The sequence below is a fragment of the Serinus canaria genome, chromosome 2 (assembly GCF_022539315.1).
Source record: "Serinus canaria isolate serCan28SL12 chromosome 2, serCan2020, whole genome shotgun sequence".
In the NCBI taxonomy this organism is placed as follows: Eukaryota; Metazoa; Chordata; class Aves; order Passeriformes; family Fringillidae; genus Serinus; species Serinus canaria.
In genome coordinates this window covers 100636573-100660099 of record NC_066315.1, presented here as the reverse complement: position 1 = coordinate 100660099, position 23527 = coordinate 100636573, and the positions used below count along the sequence as shown (strand labels likewise).

At 39.0% G+C, this 23527-nt stretch overlaps 1 protein-coding gene across 5 annotated transcripts in view; it reads left to right on the top strand.

The window, feature by feature from the left end:
- Positions 1 to 23527, top strand: part of RALBP1 (ralA binding protein 1) — a 32855-nt gene that overhangs the window by 6091 nt on the left and 3237 nt on the right. The window contains exons 1-7 of one of the 5 annotated variants that reach the window (XM_018908774.3): positions 1689 to 1706; positions 10447 to 10740; positions 17923 to 18381; positions 20173 to 20522; positions 21932 to 22093; positions 22562 to 22693; positions 23192 to 23299. In XM_018908774.3, coding sequence (XP_018764319.1) covers positions 10497 to 10740; positions 17923 to 18381; positions 20173 to 20522; positions 21932 to 22093; positions 22562 to 22693; positions 23192 to 23299 — 1455 coding nt within the window. In that variant the 5' untranslated portion in view covers positions 1689 to 1706; positions 10447 to 10496. Of the gene's footprint in view, positions 1 to 1688; positions 1707 to 10446; positions 10741 to 17153; positions 17340 to 17565; positions 17661 to 17922; positions 18382 to 20172; positions 20523 to 21931; positions 22094 to 22561; positions 22694 to 23191; positions 23300 to 23527 lie in introns of those variants that run through there. The other 4 variants (XM_050971535.1, XM_018908779.3, XM_009102074.4 and 1 more) reach the window with 4 other exon arrangements.

Here is a 23527-nt window from a genome sequence, read left to right as displayed (position 1 = left end):
TGAAAGAGGAAGTGATGAACCTGTGGAGTTCTTTGCTGCTACAGTATATTAGTGTGACTGATATACTAGGGTCTATATTTGCAGGTTCCTTCACAAAGATAAATAAGAACTAATTTTCTGGCAATGGCTTTCAAAATGTACCTTTGAATATACCAGAATCTGTATACAACCCCAAAAAGCAGTAGAAAAGGCACATCAGTTTTACCTATGTCATTCATTTTGTGTGCTGCAATTTTATGATATTTAATTTGGTCTATGATCAAATTTCTTTGCAGTTTTCTATAGGCTTCTTTTGGTCACTTGTTTTTTGATAAATCCTTTAGGAAGTAAGGTTTTAATGTTATTTCAGTCGAACTTCAAACACATCTAAAAGATACACAAACATGTAAAAGAAGTTTGTGGTTAGTGTGTATCATTAGAACAGTTAGTTGTTGGTGGATGTTTTGACAGGTGGGTTGATTACATTTGGTGGGTTTTAGTACTTATGCGCAAGGATTTCACCACTCTTAAAATTGCCTTACACTGATGGAGGCAGTTTATCTTCTTTTGAGGGAGGGGTAGGACAAAGGCCATCTTTGGTTTTATGTGTATTCGAGCTTCCATTAAACTATGCTCTGATTTTAATTAAAGCAGCATGACTTTTGTTTAGACAAGGCAATGCAACAAATTTGGGAATGGCAATCAGAACTTCTTTGGTCCTATGCTATCAAATATCAAACCTTTCCTCCATCTGAAGCATACAGTATTTTTAATGTTGTATGTTATTATTCAGTTAATTTTATTATATTTGTCAAGTGGGTTGAAAACATCAATCAGTGCATTTCTTAAGGTATGGGTTGGTTTTTTTTTTTTTTTTTGGAATTTTGATATTCTCAAGACATAGGATTGCTGAAAATTGCTGCAGTAGATGCTACAGACTGAGCTAGATGAAGCCTGTTTTAGAAAGTATATGTGAATTTAATTTTAAATTCTAAGAATGTTTATACATTTTTCTAGAAGACAGGTGTTTCATGTAAGCTTTCTTCTAAGGCTGACAAGGTAAATTGGCATAGAAGACAAGGCAAATAGTGTGAACTTGTGGGTCCTGCTGCTGTCCTAGTAATTGGCGTTTTAATGGATGACAGATTCCTGCTTTCTTTGCAGAGACCAACAGCTGCCCCATGGTGGGTTGTGCCACACCTTGCCTTGCATGTATTTCTGAATGCTTTCTGTGTTCACATGCGTGACGTTTTGCAACATCTCAGCCCTGGAGGTGGTTATATTAATCATAATTAATAATCTGCTGAGCTTGTATGTATTTAAATTGACTTTCCCCTTGGGTATTGAGTGAATCTGGGGCAGACATGAAAAACAGAACTTGTTAATCCTATCTCTACATATGGTACTGAAAAAAATTACTAAAAATTCAGAAATTTGCTGAAAGGCTAAATCCTTCATGTTGTGTTGATGAAGAATTGTCACTGGCGTTGATGGGAATATGTCTGGGAAGAAGAGATGGTATAGCCCTACTCTTGTATGAAAACATAACATACCATGTTAATTTTTTTTTTTTTTTAATATATCACACGAGTTTGAAAGACATTGACATCTATTCCCCCACAGGTTCCTGCTGCAGACATAACATGGATCAGCAAAACAATTATTTTGTTGGCATGTCTCAAAACAGATCTCAAAATAAAACAAGCTACATCAGAAAAAACCTTTTGGTAGGTAGAACTGTATCTACAATAAGGCTGTGCTAAAAACTGCTGTGCTGGGAGCACAGAAATGTTACGTGTCAATCCATTATTGTTAAGTTGGGAAAACATTTGCGTGCAGCCCAGTCTGTGCTTGATTCTACTCAAATTGGACTTAATAAAGCAATCAGTGAAGGCTGATTTTCAGGTCAATAGCCATTGATGTTAGCTTGTTAATTAACAGGACTCTTAAGCCAAAAGCAAAGGTGATAGACATAGATATCAAATAATCACTAAGAATAATCAGCTGATAGACATAGTTATTAAATAATCACTAAAAATAAACAGTGTTTCTGGATCAAAGTCTTCTTTTACTTTTCCTTTCTGCTGTTATGGTAGAATGGATTTTATCTCAACCACCGTAGTTCCATTTAATATTCAGTGTTTCACCATTGTTGCACTGGAACATGCAGGGTTTTAAACATGAAAAGAATCATACATGGAAATTTATCATCTCTGTCGTGTATCACACTATGTAGAGATCCAAGCAAAGCTGTTCTTTGCTTCCTCTTCTGCTACAGAGTTGTCAGTTCAAGTGACATCCTGTAATTGATAGATCTTTTCATCTGTGCTCAATAGATGGTGGCAAAAATGCAATGTAAAGCATAAGAAAGTTAATTTTCACAGTTCAAGCCCTAAAGGTTTGTGTGTCATTAATATACTTTCAGAAATTGCTTCTTTCTGGGTATGATAAGGCCATAGAATTTAATATTCTTTGCCTTTGGTAAGACTGCCCTCCCAGTTAAAGGATTATGAAGTGACTTCTGCAAAGTTAATGCTGTTTGAAAATTCTATTAATAAAATAACAATCACAATTCACCCAATTCAGTGAAGAAGCATGGTGCTTCTAATTGATTTTTTTTCTGTATCCAGTCTGAAAGATGATATTTGAATACTGGATTAAAAAACCACGCTGTCTGGACTCAGTGCGCAGTTCTCTGTGCAGCACCCGTGCTCTGCCGTTCCTTCTGCGTGTTAAGCAGGTTTATGCAGTTGCTGGAGTGTGGCAAGGCTCTCTGTGGCACTCTGTGTTTGAGGGTGGCAGCAGGTGGCTCTCGAAGGGCACACCAGTGAAGTGAGGTTGGTAGAGGGGCACACACCAGTCCTGGTTTCATTGTAGTTGGCACGGGTATGAAAGATGATGGTGCTGCAGCAGCAGTGGCACCTGCCTGCACATGTCAGCTGCCTGTGTTCCCAAGAGTCCCACAGAGCTTGAACTCCACTGCTGGCAGGAGCCTCACAGTACTGCCTCTCCACTGCTGCTGTTGAATTTGCAGGCGAATTACTGCTGTTACAGAAGGGCCAGTGCATTATAGTGTGCATTTCTGGTGTGTGGACATTCCCAGATTTGTTGCCACTGTTAAATCCAAAGCAAAGAGTCTTTGGTAATTGCTGTTTACCCTTGCCATTTCTAGTATTTTAGCATGTGTTAGCTAAGACACTAAAAAAAAAAAAATCCCCACAAAACACAAAAATAGAGTTTTTATAGGCTTAGATGTTTTTTGCTGGGTGTTGGAACTGTGTAGAGCTCTGGCCTCTCTGGAAAACTAGATTCTGTTCTCTGATCTGTCACTGGTAGCTTGCAGGTGCTGTTGAAAGAACAGCAGAAGTGCTTAAAACTCCTGTAAAATATTTTATGCCATATCCATTGGTTTTTCTTCTGCTTCGTTTTGCATTTTTTACTCAGAATAGCACTTGCTTTTTTAACATCATTTGTAGTACATTCAGCTCAACCAGTCATGGGTTTAGGATGTTTGTTTTTTTCCCCTGACTCCACTAAATTGACAGCTGTTCTGAAGCTGGCTGCATTCAGGTACTGGAGTGTGACTGAGCAATGCTGAAGTTCTAATCTCTGATCAGGGGAATTTGTCATTAAATAGATCCAGCCCAGGAACTGATTAAAGTATAACAATTAGTATTAATTTGCAAAATCATAATCTCTGTACAACTTGCTGCAGACCTTTGGGGACTAGACTACTCTTTGAAGAGCTTGTCAGAAAATGTGAATTGTAAAAAGACTTGGATATAGTTCTGAGGGCAGACAAAACCCATGGTGATACTATGTTTATAGTGATTGTTAAGAAAGTAAACTGCGCACCTTTTGTTGTATATTCCTGCCTTCCTTTGTTAAGTAGTAAAAGTAAAACTTTCTGTTCTCTTGGTGGTACAAGTGGGAATTTGGAGAGATGGACAAGAGAGAAGAGGCAGGGTTGTCACACCAGGAATAATTCTAAAGCCAGTCTAAACAATAGTGGGTATTACATGTGTTGCACAGTGTGGCGGTTTTCAGAAGTATAGGGGTGTTCAATATGCTAGCAGGACAGTTGTAGTATTCAATTAAACTCTCAGTAATTCAGCTTTTATCAAAAGCTACCATATTTTAATTTGGGCTGAAAAGTTTTGTATCAGAGGCTGGTATATCAAATTTAAAATAAAACCAAACCACTAATCAAATTCTTCAAACTGTTTCTGAGAATTCAGCTAGCAAGAAAATATCTCTTTTCTGTAATAATGAATATTTTGGTAATCAGGCAAACCTTTTTAGTGCTCTTTGTAATTTAGAGGGGGATCCTATATTTGGCTGGAGAAGACCTCCCAGATTGCCTTGCTTATGTGTGGCCCATAATTTGCAGAAGTTTTGATGAGAACTGAGTGTGGGAGAAATAGAAGGTAGTGAGGGAAACCTGGGAAACAGTAAGCAGCCAAGAGGTGAGGTTAGATGAGACACTGGGTGTGGAGAACAGGAATGGTGAAATTGGGGTTGCACAGGTCTAGGTTGTGAACACCTGCTTGGTGAGGAAAAGATTGTGAGATAGATGAGGTGCAGTCCTGATTGTGGAGGAGTTGCACTGCAGGAAAGGGGACGAGGAAGCAAGTGGAGAGAGTCTGGGGAGGAGTGTGACTAATCCATGGAGTGGGAAACTAATATACCAGGCTTGAGTACTGTTACTGGAGGTATTGGATTACTTTGTGCTGACAAGACCATGGGAACCAAGAGCGGGATTTGCTGGGGTTAAAAACAGAGAATCCTGAACAGTGAAGTAGCACATTGACAAGGAGTTTGGAGAATGAGAAATTATTCTCAGGGTGGGCAGTAGCAGTTGCAGTGCAGGTGGCTGATTGTCAAGATACTCCTGCAGAAGTCTGATCTGGGTGCAGTGCCTGTCTGCCTCGTGGTGCGGAGTTCAGGCCTTCTGCTTGTTACCTGAGAAAGCTGCCATGCAAAACAATTAAACAGCTTGTTACCTGGACAGTTATTTGCAAGAAAAGCCTCATAAATATTTGGTTGTGATCATAATGTAGAGCATTGCTTTGAAACTGCTTCCATGGCCATTGGTTCAGCTGAAGAAAGACATGGGAGGACTTGCTCTGATATCCCTGAAGGATGGAATGAGCCACATGGTGGGGAGGGGCAGGGGGAGCCACTTGTGGGGCACAGTTTGTGTACCCTCTGTATAGGGCTTTGGTTGTTAACCTGTAACAAAGATCTGTGCCCAGACTTTTCTTATAGACTGCTTGCTTTGGAGAGGTAGTGGAATATAAATTGTCTCAGCCTGCCTCTCCAAGGAAGTGGGATGTTACAGTAAAATAAGAGTGTGACAGAATAGACAGTGCAGGAGGCAGCATCCTGGGACAGGGGCTTTTCCTAGGCAGTTCTGGTCCATCTCTTTCCAATGTGCTCTCTGTTGGAGCAAAGCATTCAACCATCCATCCCCTTCCAGGGATCCTATTTTTGTTTTTTCCAAAATGTGTGTCTTGGAAACAGCCTGAGAATTGCATCCTGATGAAGCTCTACAGGATTTTGTACGCTAAGGGCTGTAATACTGTTTTCCCTGAAGTGAACCAAACTGGAAAGCACGTACTTCCACATATCTGGAGACTTTAGCTTCATGTGATTGCAAGACTTTATCGTGATGGGATTGGAAACCTTATTTTCGATATTTCTAAAATGTCTAGGGTATTATTTAATTATTTATTTTAAGGCTGACTCCCTACTGATTAGATTATTGAAGAACTGGAATACCCTCAGCAATAGGGAGTATTCTGGACACAGCTGCGTATTCTAAATGTGAGCTGGCTCCTCCAAGAGCCCACTCAGATATGGATGTGGTCTGTAGCTCACTGATTGTTGAGAGCTAAGTAGTTTTGTCTGTTTGTATATCACTCCTGGGCTGGAATGGACTCTCAGAGCCAAACTTGAAATGCCTTGGATGGTGTGTAACTGGCAGACTTCATCCATCTACAGGTAAATGAGAGACCACACAAAAGCTAGTTTTGTTACTTTTAGAGGTGATCTGATGCTGGCATTATTTGAAAAATGTACGGCTTGCTCCTGTGTGACTTCAACTGTATGATTAAACACCCTTCTTTGAAAGTAAATTTTTCAACATTCTCATGGCATCACATATCCTGTAAACTGATCTGAGGTTGAGGAGGTGAATTCTGTTAAACAATTTGTATTTTATTCTTTTTATCAAAAAAATTCTGTGAAGTCCCTTCTTGAGGCTTTAATTTTTGCCAATTATGAAGAGTGTATGACTCACAGGGGAGTTACTTAATGCTGTGTTTGTGTGATTACTTGTGACTTGTGAAATTTTAAACTTGCTTTGCCTGTCTACATGAAGTACTTCCCTATTCCTTCTCCTTTCATGGTTGTGTTGCCTTATTAAAGAAAGGAAAAGCCACTGATTTTTATACCTGGGCAGTGCTTGTTAAATGAAAGACTGAAATGCTGCCATGCAGTCAAATGTCAAGGTTACATCAGAGGGCGTCTAAGAAGTGTTTAAATGAAAACAGTGATGTGTATTAAGCTTTTCAGTATGTTGTAAAAAATGCAATAGATACAGAACTTAGATGTGATATAGACCTTGTATAGTCTTGGTAAATAAATTCTAATTGGATCTTCTCATCTTATTCCAAAGTCTCAACGGTTATATGAGTACCACTCATGGTTTCTGAAGTGTTTTGACATACCTAGCCCACAAGTGATAGTTTTTATTCTTCTTGTGGTTTATTGCTTTCCAAAATTGAGCTGTGTTTGTTACTAGGATATTTTTGTCCAAAAATGGCGTGCCTCATTTCTGCAAGAATTAGGTCCTTTATGCATATGCAGATATTTTGGACTGAAGGTCTGTGGTGATGAGTGAGGTACTGCTGTGCTCTCTGTCTTGCTTCTGGATAATTGTGGTAGAGCAGGTACTGGTAGCTGAGTGTCCTCACTCTGCCTCCATTCTTTGATTAGGGACTTCTTGGGAGTATTTTCAATGTAACACTCAGGTATTCAAAGGGTGTCTGTTTGTGGCAAAATGGAATGGCCAGGGGACACCCACTGTGCTTCAGATGTGGTCTTGCATAATACTTGTTGCAGAAAAAAATCCACATCCTTCATTCCACCCAGAAGCTTTACAAAATAACATCTGTGCATGCAATCACCTGCTCTAATTTGCTTCTGCTGTTGCAATTGGTTACAAAGCACGAAGTCGCAGTACAGACTCAGTGCTGAACAGGAATAATGGAGCCTTCTGTACTGAATGAAAGAGCTGTGAATTTGGTCTTTCAGGCTGTGCTTTTTTTTAATGTGTTCATACCGACTTAGATGATACACTGTTGAAAGTGAGATCTGTTAAAGCTGTCTGTCATGTCTCTCTGTCTTCCCTTTTTTATGTTTTTTCCAAACCTCATCTTTACTTACTAAATATGCAGCTCAGACTGTTTTTTTTTTTTTTAGGAAAGAGTTTGATTGTTTTCAAAAATGAGGCTTGAAAAACCACATTATTTTGCCTGTGCAGGCATCTTCCTTCCTTTCCCCGACCCACTTTCCTGTGCTTAGTCTATGGTCTAGAAAGGTGGTGATGGCATGATGGCCAGGAGATTTTGTGTTAATGATGTGCCTTCTTCCCATGTTTAAAATCTCCTATAATTTAGTCTTTCCTAGGGGGATGGAGGAAAGGTCACGATTCTGCCCATGTTCAGTGAAGGCTTCTATTTGACATTCAGTTATTTGACATTCAGTTATTCTGAAGGCTTGACTCAGTATTGAGCAGGAAGGTGGTTCAAGAAACTGCATTTTGGGAGTACTGAAAAAAGTAGCTAGGTCTTAGAAGGTGCCAGAACTGCGAGAAGCTCTCTGATCCTGTCATGTAACAGCATTTGTGGCTCCTGTGGAAGAAGAGTCAAATGTCAAGTGAATGAGAAGTGGTGGGAGTCAAGGAGCCTGCTGTTGGCAGGGAAGTAAGAAGGGACATTTTGTGGTATGGGGAGAGACTGAGAGCCAGTGGGAGAAATGGGGACAACGTGATATGATGATGTAGATAATCATGAGGTAACAGAATACAGCAGCAGAGAACATTCAGGAAGAAGTGGGGACTGGTAACTAATCAGATAGAAGGAACAGAGGAAGAAGGGAGAGAACTTTATCTACCAGGAAGTGGTGTGCAGCAGGATAGTAGGAACTGCCCAAATGAAAAACAAGATGAGGGGAAAATTGGAAACTGAGCTTGAGTCACAGAGACCAAAGAGGATGAAGATCAGATTGTCTATGATACATTGAAGGTGAAACAGTGGTAAGTCAAGACAGGAGCTATGGGAGTACTGACACTTGGTGGTAAAGAAATCAAAGTTTTAAGTTAAGAAATAACTGAAGTCTGAGGAGATGAAGCTGTGTGTGTGATATGATAAAACAGAGGTGCCCAAAGACAGAGGTTGCACTCCTGTTGTGGTGGCTCTGCCACTTATCTGTTTTTCATTGTTAGTGCTTGTTGAGCTTTTCCACAAGCCAGCTCAGCAGCAGAAGCCTGTTGGAGCAGCTAGCAACTTGAATCATCTCAAAAAGAGCAAACTGCTGCAATTGGAGGCAGACGAGAGTTAATGGGGGGAGTAGTGTGACCTTCCTCATGTGGCAGCAGTGAGTTATTGAATCTCCTGTCACATCAGAACTGCACAGGTGAAGAGAAGCAGTTTGAGAGAAGGGACCTGCTGCAGAAGGGAGGCAGGACTGAAGCAGTAACAGATTGGGAAGAAAAAGTCTGAGAGGGAGAAATTGGCAGAAGAGCAAGCCTGTTAGAAATGTTCCTTCTCAAAATGCCTAGAAGGTCCATGATTTTTTCAGTCTTTTTTTGCTGTCAGTAGAAAATGGTAAAAGCCAAAGGAAATGTAAAGATTTATATGGCAGTAGAACATTAACATCCATTAGTAAAGTGGAAGAGGTTTTTTCACTAGGCTTAAAAGCTCTCTTCTGCTGATAGGTCTTGATATAATTTGAGCATCATAAAATTTCTCCCTTATTCAAAAGCCTAGGCAATGTTACATATAGGAAAGTAATGCTTTCTTGAAGCTGTAAAATAAAAAAATAAGAAACGTAAGTACAGTCTTAATTTGTTGCATTTGCAAATACACCCCATTGTCTTAATTTTTAGCCAGTGCCTCTGCTTTAGCTAGAATAAGGAATGAACAGTATTAAATAAAGATTTCATTATTATTTTCTCATCATAATTCTGTGTCTTACTGTGCCCTATTCAAATTATGATCTGAGTAACTGGTAATTTCCATAAGCACTGTGAGTGATCTCCTATAGGGAGATACTGTTGCATACATACTCTAAAATTTCACTCTGATCTGCATACAGAGAGCTGAAAGATGAGAATTTAAAAAAAAAAAATTTCAACCCCAAAAAAATGAACAAATCACCCTTCCCAAAACCCACTTAGCTAGACTCATCTATAATTATTAACTGGGCAGAATACAACACCATGTTGTATTTTTTCTGTATGTTACCAATCTGTAAATAAAAGCCCTGGAGTTGAGTGATATTGCTGAAGAGTGTTGTGGAATGTGTCCTTTGTGACCATTTAGACACAAGGGGCCAAATCCGGCCAAGTGGACTCCAGAGGTGTGGTGTCCCATGCAGCATATCCATTCTGAGGAATTTCTGAAATTTATCTGTACTAGGAAGAGATTTTGCTTATGAATTCCACTGTTGAGAATTTATGCATTGGCTTCCTTTAGCAATTTTTGTATAAGCTTTTATTTGGCCATAACTCCCAAGCAAACAATGTACCAGCATCTGGGTGCAGATGACCTGATACAGCCTCTTCAGAGGGGAAATTGTTGTATACCAGAAAAGCATAATCATTATTTTTTTACCTTCTTTAATTTGCAGCAGCATAATTAAAAGATGGATTTGCTTTAGCTATATTTGTTTTATTTGCCCCCTTATTGCAACAGGCTAGGCGAGTTCTTATTTGCATCTATAAAATATGCTTGGGAAAGAAGAAAATTGATCTTTGCCTTAAGGGCAGTGCTCACAAACACTCTGAGCTTCCAGGAAAATCTATTTGATGTAAAAAAAAATAAAGTTAGCAGACTAATTTGTAGTAAATACTACCAATCAGTATGCAAGCTGCCTATGAATTTTGTAAGAATGATTTCAACAGTTAAAATATTCAGATACTTTATATATATGTTTTATATATCATAGAGTAGAAATGGCTAAAATGGCAGATCTCATGGTAATATGACTCAGGGGTTAATGAACAAATTCTGCAAACACTGAGCTGAAGACCTGATGTGTTACTATGTCTTGACAGAAGTTGGAACTCTCGTTGTAGAGGGTATTGCTGTTTATGATTTCAGGGTAAAGCTCTAAACCAAGTGTTCTGAAAGCCATTGCTTAAAATTGTGTGGGTTTTCTTTTTGTTGTCTTCTGATGCAGGTGTGATGGACAGGTAGCAGAAGATTTCACTTTGATATCTGGGTATCAGAATGACCGAGTGCTTCCTGCCTCCCACGAGCAGCCCCAGTGAACACCGTCGGGTAGAACACAGTGGGGGACTTGCTCGTACTCCCAGCTCTGAAGAAATCAGTCCTACAAAATTCCCCGGATTGTACCGCACCGGTGAGCCTTCACCACCTCACGACAGCTTACATGAGCCTCCAGATATAGTATCTGATGATGAAAAGGAGCATGGGAAGAAGAAAGGAAAATTTAAGAAAAAAGAAAAAAGAAGTGAGTAGACAACTTCTCTTTTTAATTCAATGCTTTCAAGGTCTCTTTCCTTTTTTCTCTCTCAGAATTGCTAAGTATTCCCAGTGGGTTCTTTTAAATTTGTTTCAATGTGGAGGAAGTTAATTTAGTCTGCTACAAGCAGACTTTGTGCAGCACCTGTTTCTCTTGCAAAAAACTCCACACCTTAATTTTCTTTTGTTGTGCAATACAGGTGCCAAACACATGCCCAGAATTACTAATAAATGTATTTATGTATTTATTTAATAAATGTATTTATTAACCTTTCATGATGCATTGGTAAATTCTGGCATGGGGTGGTTCTTCACATTCTAAGTGGAGGTTTTCAAATATGTTTGCAGAGACATCCATTTTAAATCATAGCTGAGGTGCCAGCTAGAATAAAACTGTATGTCTGATCTGAATTGTACACTTGTGCATTTGGAAGAAGCAGTTTCAACAACTGTAGCCCTTTTCCCATGTGTCTCCCTTCTTCAGTGTTTGACTTATTCAATATACAATCCCAAGTTTTCATGTGCACACTGCACCATTGTTTGAGCAGTCATAAAATCTCTGTTGATTTTTTTCTCTAATTTCTCAGTTTAGTCTGATCATGCAGTTTCCTCCAGCAGTGCCAAAGTATTATTGCAGAGGTCAAAAATGTGGAAACCACACTGAGATCTGAATTTTCCAGAACCCACTGAGCAAAGGTTAGAAGAAGGTAAAGCTTTGCCTATAGAATCCTTTGTCAGTTTATCAGTATCCAGAGTGGAAATTTTATAAATGCTTACCCCTCCTCCAAAACAACAGAGCTATTACTTCCCACCTTTAGATTTGTGCAGAAAATTTTTGAAACATGAAATAGTTTTTATTCAAGAAAGTTTTTCTACATATTCTGAAAGAACAAAGCACTTGGAAATACTAAGCTGATACTGAGCACTCTCAATACCAGAATGACCCTTCCTGTCCAAATCTCGGAAACCTAAATATCACAGCCCAAGTGCTAGTACTTTGTAAGTGATATTTATTTCAGCAAAATTTCACAATGTCTGAATCTCTCATGACAGCGTATCCTGCTACTTCTTACATGAGGAATTTGGAAGATCAGAAACAGTGAAACAGTATTCTGTTAGAATTAATATGGTGATTATTTGTAATATTCATGCACATATTTAAATAATCACTCCTTAAGAATCTGCTGTCACTGCACTGCTTTTAATCAAACCAGTTTTCTGGAATGCAGGAATTGTTTCTACCATAGTTAAGAAGGACTATGGCTATTTTAACTAAAAACTGTGCCTAAAGAATACTCTAACTCAAAGATGCATCCTCAAGTTAAAACCAACAGTTGAAATTCCTGCAGGTTTTTAGAAAAGTGATTCCTTAGTGATTTTCTGTAGTGTAAACCATATTGACCTAATACAGATTACTGGATTGGCAGTGAAAATTTGGTATTGATTGTCAGGTCTAAATTCAGGCTATCAGTAGTTGCTTTTTTACTGTCCAGCTTTCTGTTAGAGCTCTGTATTGCACACCTCTAAATCTGGAACTGGTAGATGCCAACATTTTTCGTTGTATGGATTTCTTTGTATGGAATTCAGGATGTCTCATGGTGATAGTGTAGCTGAAGGCTGTTGTTCAGGAGGAAAAGTGCTACTTCAGCAAATCCACACAGTGCACATTGGCACTGCAACTGTTTTTTTCCACAAGAGATTACAACACATTTTATAGCTGATTTTATAGCTGATGTAAAGCAATTTCTGTTACTTAAAAGAACCTTTAAAGGTATGAAAAAGTCCTCAAAGAACACAAAAATGCAGAATATGGGAGGAACAAAATCTCTTGCAGCGCTAATATAAAGGGCATTCAGTGTTTCTTGGCCCTAATATATGTCTGTCATATAATTGCCAGTCCCATAGAACAGTAAGTTACATACCAAGCTTTCAGTACATCTCATACACTGCAAAAATAATCAGTATTGTAAGTATACTCTCAGCAGACACTTTACTGTCTAAATTACAAGTGTTCTGTATAGTTGCTTATCATGGTAGATTTTAAGAGATTTCCTTCCAAATTTGGCCTTTGTTATTCCTCCCATCCTTTTGATTCTTCATTTTATTTCACCTTTTCAATTCTGTTGTATGTCTTCAGATTGTTTCTTTTCATTTTTTCTGGCTACCTGCTTCGGTTTTGAGTAGTGCACAACCTGCCATGATGATGCAGTTTGGGGTATAGACAAATATAACTGAACATGTCAGTGAAAAAAAGACAAGTTAACATTACATTATGACAGAGTGAGTGTTTATTGAACTTGCAATATTAGTGAATTAGTGACAAAGTCATTGTAACACCTGAAACTGTATCTAAGTTTAATCCCACAAAATCTTGAGCTGTTTTGATAATACTCTAAATGTAAACTTCAGAAGTGCTTGAAGAGCAGCAGGGAAGGGAAGGTTAAATACCCAAAAGTCACTCAGTTTGGTTTTTCAGGTAAATAATTTCTGCAAGAGTAATGTACTCTCAGCTTCATTATTATCACCTATATCAAAAAGCATTTTTGTGTGCTAGCAAAAAATCCTTTTCCATATCTTTGCATATAGATATAGTTATTTAATGATTTGATTTTTTTCATGTTAGTGTCAGTAACCTAACAATACACAGCAATTATTCTGGGGGAAAAGTGCTATAAATGTTTTGGAGGTAATAGAAAATTCAATGGAATATTGTTTTTTATGTGGAATATCAGCTACTGGAAAAATATTTCAGCCACTAATTTTTATTCTCCCCTGTTTTATGATAGACTGGGTGTTGGTTGGCTGTAGAGTAAGTTAGATTAGAATTTTACTAGGGATCAAAAGGAATTTTCTTTTTACTGGCATAGTTTTAAATCAGATCTGTTCCCTGACTCAAACAGAACTTGTCCTGTGACAGCAGGAGAGCAAAAATGGATCTGTGTTAAGCAGTAATGGATTATCTGAAACAGCAGCCACTGTAATTGATTTTTGAAAATGTTTAACCACCTGTCACTAATCACATGTTGATAAAGCCATAAAATATGCAGTTCCTTGCAGAAGAAAAATGTTATGGTAAAACACTTCTGAAGAAGCTCTTCTTCCCATTAGAATTTCTGTAGATAAAGAGTCTGTATGTAATAGATCTTACTCAGCTTATTCATTTTACTTCTGAGATTGATGCTGATGGGCAGAATAGGTTCAATATACAGCTAGGATTTTTATTGTTTACAAGAATCTTGATTTTCTTTGTACAATTCTCAAGAAAATGGAGAATTGTTTGAATTGTACTAAACTATCACATGAAAGGTTAGTAGGATCATCAATATGAACTCTTCTGAAAATTTCAGGAAATATTTTTGAAAGACAGATCCTTGATGTGTTGGACAGGGGGTCCTTTGTGTTCCTTTGGAATGTTGATGAGGACTGAAACCAAACCACTGCTATTGCAAACAAAACATTATTTTTACTGTCCAATGTGTGGAGAAGCTCTGAATACAGTTTTCAGATCTGCAGACTAAAAGGTTATTAGAATTTTCTACACCTGATAAAAATTAGAGGCTCTTCATATCAGGGTTTATCTTTGGGATAAATAGGGTGTGTTGCTACATCCTGTTCTGCTGACAAATCACTCTGTATTTCTGTATACCACTGTGTGTTTATCTAGCAAAGCACCACTTGCAGATAGTTTAAAAGTCTGCCTTTCAATCCCAGTGATTATTTTAAATCAAAATAAAGTAAGACAGATTTCTTTCTTCAGCTTCATTTGCTCTGCTGGCACAGTGCTGCAGAGTAATCTGCATGCAGAATTTGTTTGGGAGTGCTGTGCTGACATCAGTGAGTCAAGTGAATATTAAAGACAAACTGATCTAATTGAAAGTTGGATAGTGAGTGTTGGTAGTATCTGTAAGGTGGAAGTTTTTGTTGATAATAAAAATGCATCTTGTGGGCAAGGAGAGGAAGTAGAAGCCATTTATTCAAGCTCGTTATGCATTTGTGTGTCTTAGTTTTACTTAGAAATGCTGTACAGGCTGATGACAATCCCTCTGACAAGCTGACATTAGGTAACTAATGCTTGCACTGCACTTCAGGCATGTTTGACCTACTAATTCTTTCATATATAAAAGCCACCCGTGTTTTCTTTCAATTAATTAATTACAGATGCTGCAGATTTCCCTGGGGAGCCAAATCAGCTGTAGAGTTGTAAATTACTTTAAAAACCCATCAGAGACCCAATGGACAAAATGTCTCTTGCAGTAGGTTTGATAAGTGGTAGTTCTGAATAATGCCACCCTTGGAGTTAACAGTAAATACTACAGCATGACTTTAGTGCTTTGTTGTGAGAACCCAGAAGTATTCCCAAGTATGCAGACTGATAGAGACACTGGACTTGCTGCATGACAAAGATTATAAGCCTGTAAACTAGATTTTTCCAGTAACGCTGGAATTTTATTATTATTATTATTTTTAAAAGGGTTTTTTATCATTCTCAGTAAGATAAGGGAACTTCAAGCATTACAGTACATGAAATGTAACTTGAAGCATTACATTTAAAATAACTACAATGAAGGCATGCTTATGGAAGGAAGGCCTAACAAAAGGAACTGGCAGATTATGCTCTGTCATTATGCTGGTGAAACTGGAGTATTTATTAGATTAGTACTGTTCTCCTATAGGTGGAGGAAAATGTCAGTGGCATAGAGTAGAGTGATGGGAAAATGGGGACTATTAGTACTGGATGTCTTGAGGAATCAGTGGACTGAAATACCAGTTTACTATAGGTAATACCCTTTCCATATGTAAAATTACCTGATTTTTCAAGCACTTTTGGTAGTTTTTCTTCTGTATAAACTTAAGTTGTTTATATTTCAATATATTGTATCACTGGTGGAAGGCGTACAGCAATTTTATACCCAAAAGTATTGTAAAGAAAATCCGGCTATTCTTGAGAGACATGCAAATCCTCTCTTGGGATATTCTGTGTGAATCTGTATTAGTTTATGTTTCTAAACTTTGTTGACTTATGTTACTGAGACAAATTTTAAAAGGCTGGGTTTGTATTTAACTTGCTCCTTCATGTCTTCTCATGAATTCAAGAAATACCAGTTTCAGTAATGTTCTCTTGCTGGTGTTACATTACCACAGATCTGGGAAGGCACTAGGGCTAGTGTTGCAGAGTGGAATGTTGGGATGTGTGAGCAGTGCTCTGTTGGTGGCACAAACCTCCCAGCCTGTGTTCCAGTGCTGACGCTTCCTGGTGTGCATGTGGGAACCCCACGCTGTGTGACTGGGAGCTGTCACAGCTACCCAGGAGGAAAGATTGAGGGCAGATTGTTCTGGGCTCTGTCTGGGGGACATCTGGCTCTCTGCTTGGAAATTACATCTCTGAAGTTCATCTTGAACCTTGGTGCCAGCCCCATCTCATTCTCATAAAACACAGTGAAGATGTGTGCTCCTGCTTTGTCCTGTAGCTGGTGGAGCTGCAGTTGCTTCTGTACCAGAGTGAGGTTTGAATCCTTGCCCATTTCTGTGTTTAGTTTACAAAAACCAGTAAGTGACATAGCCAGTAAGCAGGGAGGAGAAGACCTGGCTGCTGGTTGGCCTTCAGTTAACGTTTGCATTTTTGTGTTAAAATCCACTTGGACAGGAACAGTTTTACAGTCTTTTTCAGTCTTCTAGGAAAGTGTGTGTTTGGTAGTCCTAGTGAAGAGTATCAGCTGCAAAGACTGAGCTGATTCAACAATTGCAATTATCTTATTGTAATTCCATGCTTTAATACATTTCTTATATTTGTTTGACTATTACAAGCTATCTTCTACAGAGCGGTCAAGGAGGCTTCAAAATAGACACAGTTCTTTTAAATGCTGAAAAAATGCTGAGAAACTCTGCAGTCTGGTGTAGTTCAGAATTGGAAGGAGGAAAGTCTAAATGCCCCCTGGTTCTTCTGCAGATATTCCACTTGGAAAAAATTATAGCCTATTGTCTCATGCATGATATGCTCACATATTATCAAGAGGGTAATTTTCCTCTGCCCAAAACTATTCAGGCAGCAAGAGCACTTGGCTGTCCGTGCTGCCTCACTCGAGCAGAGGCTCTGCCTGTAGGTAGTAGAAGAGCCTCAAAGGGCTCTTAAAGGGGGCTTGCTGCCCACTGCCTTGGGGGACCTGGCTGGTGCAGATGGTCACTTTTGTTGACCAGGTTTAAGGCTTACTTTTCTTATATGGGGTACTGTGTATGTAAAATTAGAATTAGTGGACTTGAAAGTTGCGTTGGATTGCGCGTTGCTGGGTTTGTTTGTGGTTTTGTTTTGGTTTTTTTTGTTGGTGTGTTTGTTGGGTTTTTTTTGTAATCCACCTTTAAAGACTGTTGTGTTCTTGCCTGAAGGTGAGGCAGGGCCAGCTGCAGAGGCGTAGCCACTTAAAAGCACTTGGTGCATGTTTTAGACGGCACTTGGATGTTTGCTGCTGAGTGGTGTGCTCAGCCCAGGGACTTGTTTGAATCTCTCCCATGTGCTTTTTAAGGCAAATCTGCGCTTTCATGGGCAGGTATTGTTCTAGTGTTACTGGAATTGTGTTTTTCATCTAGTGAAAAGTAAGTGCTAGTGCTTTTTGGGTTTATGTTTGAGGTGGGGTTCTTTGTATTTTATTTGAGGCTGAAACTTTATTAACTTCATACTTCTCTTTAAATTCATAATATTCTGGAAAAGGATTGGGACTTTAAGTGGCTGGAGTTTAGTTTGTTGTTAATTGAAATTTGTTAGGCTTCTGTGTATGCAGTAGATAATCCTTAACAGCAACTTTTATACTGTTGATTGCAGGAACATAGAGAAGTTGCCAGAAACTTGTTTTTATTTTGCATTTCCTTGACTATTAGATGGGAATCTAGCCCATAAGATGGACATAGCCATTATGAGTAAGTATATAAAGTATTCATTGTTTAGATCGTTCAGGAGCTCTGTGGCTTATCTTTGATGTAATTATACAACTTGATTTAATCCTTATCCACTCAAGTGTGTAACTAAAGAAACCTTCTGAGGAGTCAGACGGGCACTGACTGTTTTTTAATTCATGTTGCTTCTTCCCTCTGCTCCTTACGTGCAACTTCTTGTTATTGCTGTCTGGAAAGTAAACAGACTCACAGCTGTCCCCTTCCCTTCTCCTGCTTTGCCCAACAGCGGAAGGCTACGCTGCGTTTCAAGAGGATAGTTCCGGTGATGAAGCTGAAAGTCCTTCCAAATTGAAGCGGTCCAAGGGAATACATGTCTTCAAGAAACCCAGCTTTTCCAAAAAGAAGGAGAAGGATTTTAAAATAAAAGAGAAACCCAAAGATGAAAAACACAAGGAAGAAAAACATAAGGAAGACAAACACAAAGAGAAAAAGTCAAAAGACTTAACTGCAGCAGATGTTGTAAAACAGTGGAAAGAGAAGAAGAAAAAGAAGAAGCCAATTCAAGAGACAGAGATACCTCAAGTGGATGTTCCAAGTCACAGACCCGTGTTTGGCATTCCTTTGTCTGATGCAGTAGACAGGACCATGATGTATGATGGCATCCGCCTGCCAGCAGTTTTCCGTGAATGTATAGATTACGTAGAGAAGTATGGCATGAAATGTGAAGGCATCTACAGAGTTTCAGGTACTCTGGGCACACTGGCATGCAGGTTCCTAAGGTCTTTACTTGAAAATTTCTTATTATTTTATCACTTCCAACATCTAAGTACACTGTTTATAGCTCCATTAATTATCCAGAAGGTAATCAGGTAGCCAAAGTTAAGCAAACTTGTAGGTCTGAAGTACCAGAAAAAATTGCTAATGTGGTGGTACTACTTAGTGGCAGTAAAAATACACCTATTTTGGCCTTTTGTCATGGGATGGTAGCAATGAATAAAATGTGTTATGATGGCAAACTTGTATTCTTTCTTCTGCTTTAGAAATACAGTGGTAGCTGATAGCAAAAGCAAAGATGAGTTATAACCATTTCATTGCTTATGCTTCCCACTAAGTTGCTTTTTCCAGTTACCCCCATTTAATATTTTTTTTCTTAAAAACTTCTTTTCTTTCAGCAAATTTGCTAATAAGCAGAAAACGCAAGTTTCACTAAAGTTAGCAACAGCAGCAAATTAACTGTGGTAGTTGTGTAACACCTTACATAAGTGAAACCTCAGTTTTAGTCACGTTGGACAAAACAGTCCCTTTATTTGTGAGCTGCACCAGAAATGCAGCTCCTGTAAGTACTTCTGTGGGTACATTGGAGGGGACAAGAACAAACAAAGAAAGGAATTTCAGGAAAAGCATTTTGAATCCAGTTACTCTTCACTGTAAACCAGTAATGAAATGATTTTAAAGGCTTCATTAGCTGTCTTCATGCTGTCCATCTGCATGGTGTTTGGTAGGCATGCAGAAATACTGCAGCACATTAAGCAGTTGCTTAGTCCTGCCCAGTGACACATTTTGGTTGCTTGGTTTTTTTACACAGGATGTGTTGGGACTTTTCACAGGTGTGTTTTCCTTAATTTCTGCTGTGTCCTTTGTACACGTTCTCCAGTGCAACAGCTCCCTCTTGTGCATGTAGGATTGTTTAAATTGAGAGCTCAGAGAGAGCATTGCCGTGCCTTAGTGGCCTGCAGCTGTTGTGATGGCTCATTTTGGCCATGAAACTGAGCATGTTTTCCTGGCATTTTCCAGGGGCTGAGTGTGCCCAGTTGTGCTCCTTGAGTATGAGCCAAGCCAGGGCTGTGCACCAAGTTGGTGTAACCCGAGTGGGTGTTTGAGCTGCAAGAATGAAATTTCCCCAAACTTAGGAAGATTGGAATGTCACTCAGTTTATACAAACACCTTGTAGAAAATCTTGGCTGGGTTGAATAATTGGGAACACATTTTTAATCATGTGGTGCCTCAGATCAAGGATCCTGTGTGAGATTCCTCTGCTGAGGAGGGCCAGCTGGAAATCTGGAAATTAAAAATTGTGAGTTTTCTTTTGACAAAGGAAAGCTGTTATAGGTAGAGCTTGTTGCACAGCATCTGAACTAAAAACATATTTGCTGCCTGGGTTAGGGATGGGCAATTGAACAGCCAGAAAGAAGCTTAATGCAAATACACAATTGATCTCGAGTTCCCCAGCCTTTCCTCACCCTATTTTATGTTCCTTGATGAAAGGGAATGCTGGCACCAGATTCTGATTCAGAGCTCTGTCAGTGCTTTGGTTTTGCTTCATAGGAGTAGTCAGTGCTTTTAGAACCAGTGACCATGTAATTTTGAGTCACGATTTTCACTTTGTAACATGTGGATAACTTGTAAAAGGTTTTTCTCAATTATCTGAAATTGTAAGGAAAGGTGAAATAAAGGTATCTCCAAAATTAAAAGTTTAAATATAACTTAGACATTTACAGTAGAATTTTCTCTTAATTCTTGATCTAATTATTTTAAGGAATAAAATCAAAAGTTGATGAGCTGAAGGCAGCCTATGATCGTGAGGAATCTCCAAATCTGGAGGAATATGAGCCCAACACAGTTGCCAGCTTGCTCAAACAGTACCTACGGGAACTGCCTGAAAATCTGCTTACCAAAGAGCTCATGCCCCGCTTTGAAGATGCTTGTGGAAAGAGCACAGAAGCTGAGAAAGTTCAGGAGTGCCAGAAGCTGCTCAAAGAGCTGCCAGAGTGTAACCACCTCCTGATTTCTTGGCTGATTGTGCATATGGACCATGTTATTGCAAAGGAACTGGAAACAAAAATGAACATCCAGAATATTTCTATAGTGCTCAGCCCTACTGTCCAGGTACGTGCTCCACACAGCAAGGCTTAGAGCAGAACTGCAGCCCAAGAAAGATTTCTTTGTAGGAATTTTTTTTGCAGGTGGGAATTGGGTATTGTCTGATAGAGTTTAGTTAATTTACAGCTCCTCTTTATGCCTCAGGAGCCTGAAATGCTGGGAAAGGGGGAACAAAAGACTTTCTGCATGTGGGCTTGCATACTGTGGGTCTGATATTTGGGTTATTATCAGAGTATGACAAAGACTGCTGTCTTACAATTCTGTTATGAGAAGTCATTTAATGTCGATTTTGCTCAATAATTCATACAGGTACACAATTTCTGTGGGGTTTTGATCCAGTGATAGTTTTGTTAAGATATTGTTGCTTTATTCTAATATCAAGCTAATGAACCCTGTCCTGCATGTAGGTCTTCCTGGTGCAGTAGTGACTTAGGTAAAATGGCTTTGTTGTCTGCAGCCAAATGGCTGGGGAATAACAACTGACTTGGTTTTCCAGTAAGATTTTGTGCTTTCTGGATTGCTTGATTCCTTAATAGACATCTTGGAAATATTTAATTAAATACAGCTCAGAATTAGTCCTGAGCATGATGAAAACATGGCATTACTGGGTGTGGATCTTCTAGAGCAAACCCCACAAGTTAGAAAAGCCTGACTTTTTAATTAAGAGTGCAGGTGGAAGCCCAGTAGCAGAAGGGCCAGCTATTATTCCTGGCTTTTTTGCTATGCCAGTCACCTCTCTAGCTAGGAAAAGAAATAACAATTAGGGTCAAACAATGCAGGCCCAATCATGTTTTTTTGGTAACTAGATCTTAGCAATTGAAGTGCAGGTAATGACACAACTCTAATATTTGTTTCAGGATAATTTTTTAAATGTCAATGAAAGATAAAGTATCAAAATAATATACTTACTTCTGTCTCAGGTTAAAACAAGGAATATAGTGATATTTTCATACTACCTTTTTCTAGTATATTAAGTCATCTGAGAGAGAAGCTGTAGAGAATACTTAAAGGCTGGGGGAAAAGAGAGAAGGTGTAGCCAGCCATCAGGTATAACACAGTAGGGTTGATGTGTTACAAACTATCTTTACGTGAGTACAGAGAGATTTAATGCATTTCTATGTCTGTCAGTGATGGAAATAATTCTGATAGGTTAAGAGAAGTGAAGATGGTGAGTTTAGTATGAAAATGCCTCAGATGCACAAGTTAGAGAAACAGTGAAGTGATCCACTGAGGCCAGCACCACACTGTTGAAAGTAAAGATACTTTTCAATCCAGATTTTAATCTCAAGACAGACTGACATGACTGTGGCTCTCAGAAAGGTTTACCAAAGGCTGCTGTTTCTGGAGGACACTGCTTTGCAGATAAAGATGATGTGAATAAATCATCTTAGCCAATATTCTCCTCTCCTTTTCAGATCAGCAACCGTGTCCTGTATGTGTTTTTTACACATGTTCAAGAGTTCTTTGGAAATGTGACCCTCAAGCAGGTGACAAAACCTCTTCGCTGGTCAAATATGGCAACAATGCCAGCACTTCCAGAAACACAAGAGAGCATCAAAGAAGAAATCAGGCGACAGGTTGGCAATTACTTGGGTGTTTTTCTGTTTATCTTTGCTCTGGCTTTTATACATTCAGTAGAAAATTCTCCTAAGTTTGTAGCATGTGTTTTAAGTCCATCACAATTATCCTATTGGTGAGACCACTGGGAAGAGCTTGATGATTTCCTTTCCTTTTTCATGTGTAGAAAGTTGTTGTGGTCTTGTGATGCTCAAAGCTGTGTCATCTCTGGAGTGCTTTCCTGTGCAGGTCAATACTTTGGTTGTGGGAGGAGGGTCAGGAGAGCCCATTAGGGAGGGTGGTTTCTTTAGTACTGCTCTTCAGTTGGCTCTGGATCCGTGCTGGGTGTTTGTTAACACTTGTTCGTGGACATGTCAAGGTTTGAAACCAGTACTCCCAGCCCATTGCCACAAAGCAAGAAAGATCTACCTTCTCAATCTGCCCTGCTACAATATATTTAAAGGCGATTTCTTTGGCAATCTTTCTAGGAGTTCCTTCTGAACTGTTTACACAGAGACTTGCAGGCAGGGATAAAAGACTTATCCAAAGAAGAGAGACTCTGGGAGGTGCAGAGAATCTTAACAGCTCTTAAAAGGAAACTCAGAGAAGCTAAGAGACAGGTGGGTAACTTTTCTTTTTATTGGCCAGACAGCTAAATCATGGATCCTAATCCATAACAGTGCGGAGGCACCCAGTTAGATCAAAACACCTTTCAATCTTCTTTGCTGCAGATTTTCTCATTTTAACTTTACATGCCTGATGAGCAATTGTGATTTCTGCTTAGCTGGCTCTCCCCAGGAACAGGGAGATCTTCACAGCTGTTCACAAAAAATATATGTGTGATGAAAACCTTAGTGTTTTCTGGGGCACATGCTCATTGCATTGAGTCCTAGAGTACAAAGAGGAATTACTGGAAGACTTGAGGTTAACAAATCTGAGCAGTGTTTTTTAAACTATTTTATGTCCCACAGATGGGACAGACCATGCTCAAAATTTGGAAGACCATTGTGATGATGGTTCTAAATTTGATAAATAAAGCATTCCAAAAAATCTTTTTCAGAGTAAATAAAGTGACCAGGGAAGCTGTCCTTTTAAATGTTGTTTTCTTTCTCTGTCAGGAGTGTGAAACAAAGATTGCACAAGAAATTGCTAGCCTTTCAAAGGAGGATGTCTCCAAAGAAGAAATGAATGAGAATGAAGAAGTTATAAATATTCTGCTTGCACAGGTAGCTGGAAGGCACTTGCCTGTTTACCTGGTAATGGTATTTTATATTTCAGATCTATTAAACACTCCTTTGTCCCTTCTGATGCAGAGGGGACCGTGCAAGCTCTGAGGGGTCTCTGTGTCCATTAAAACCACAAGGCTTTGTTTTAATGGCCAGTGAAGCAGGGAAGGAATGCTGACTGCAGGAGTGAGCCCAGAGCTGAGGAGACTCTTGTTAACAGCAGAAAGG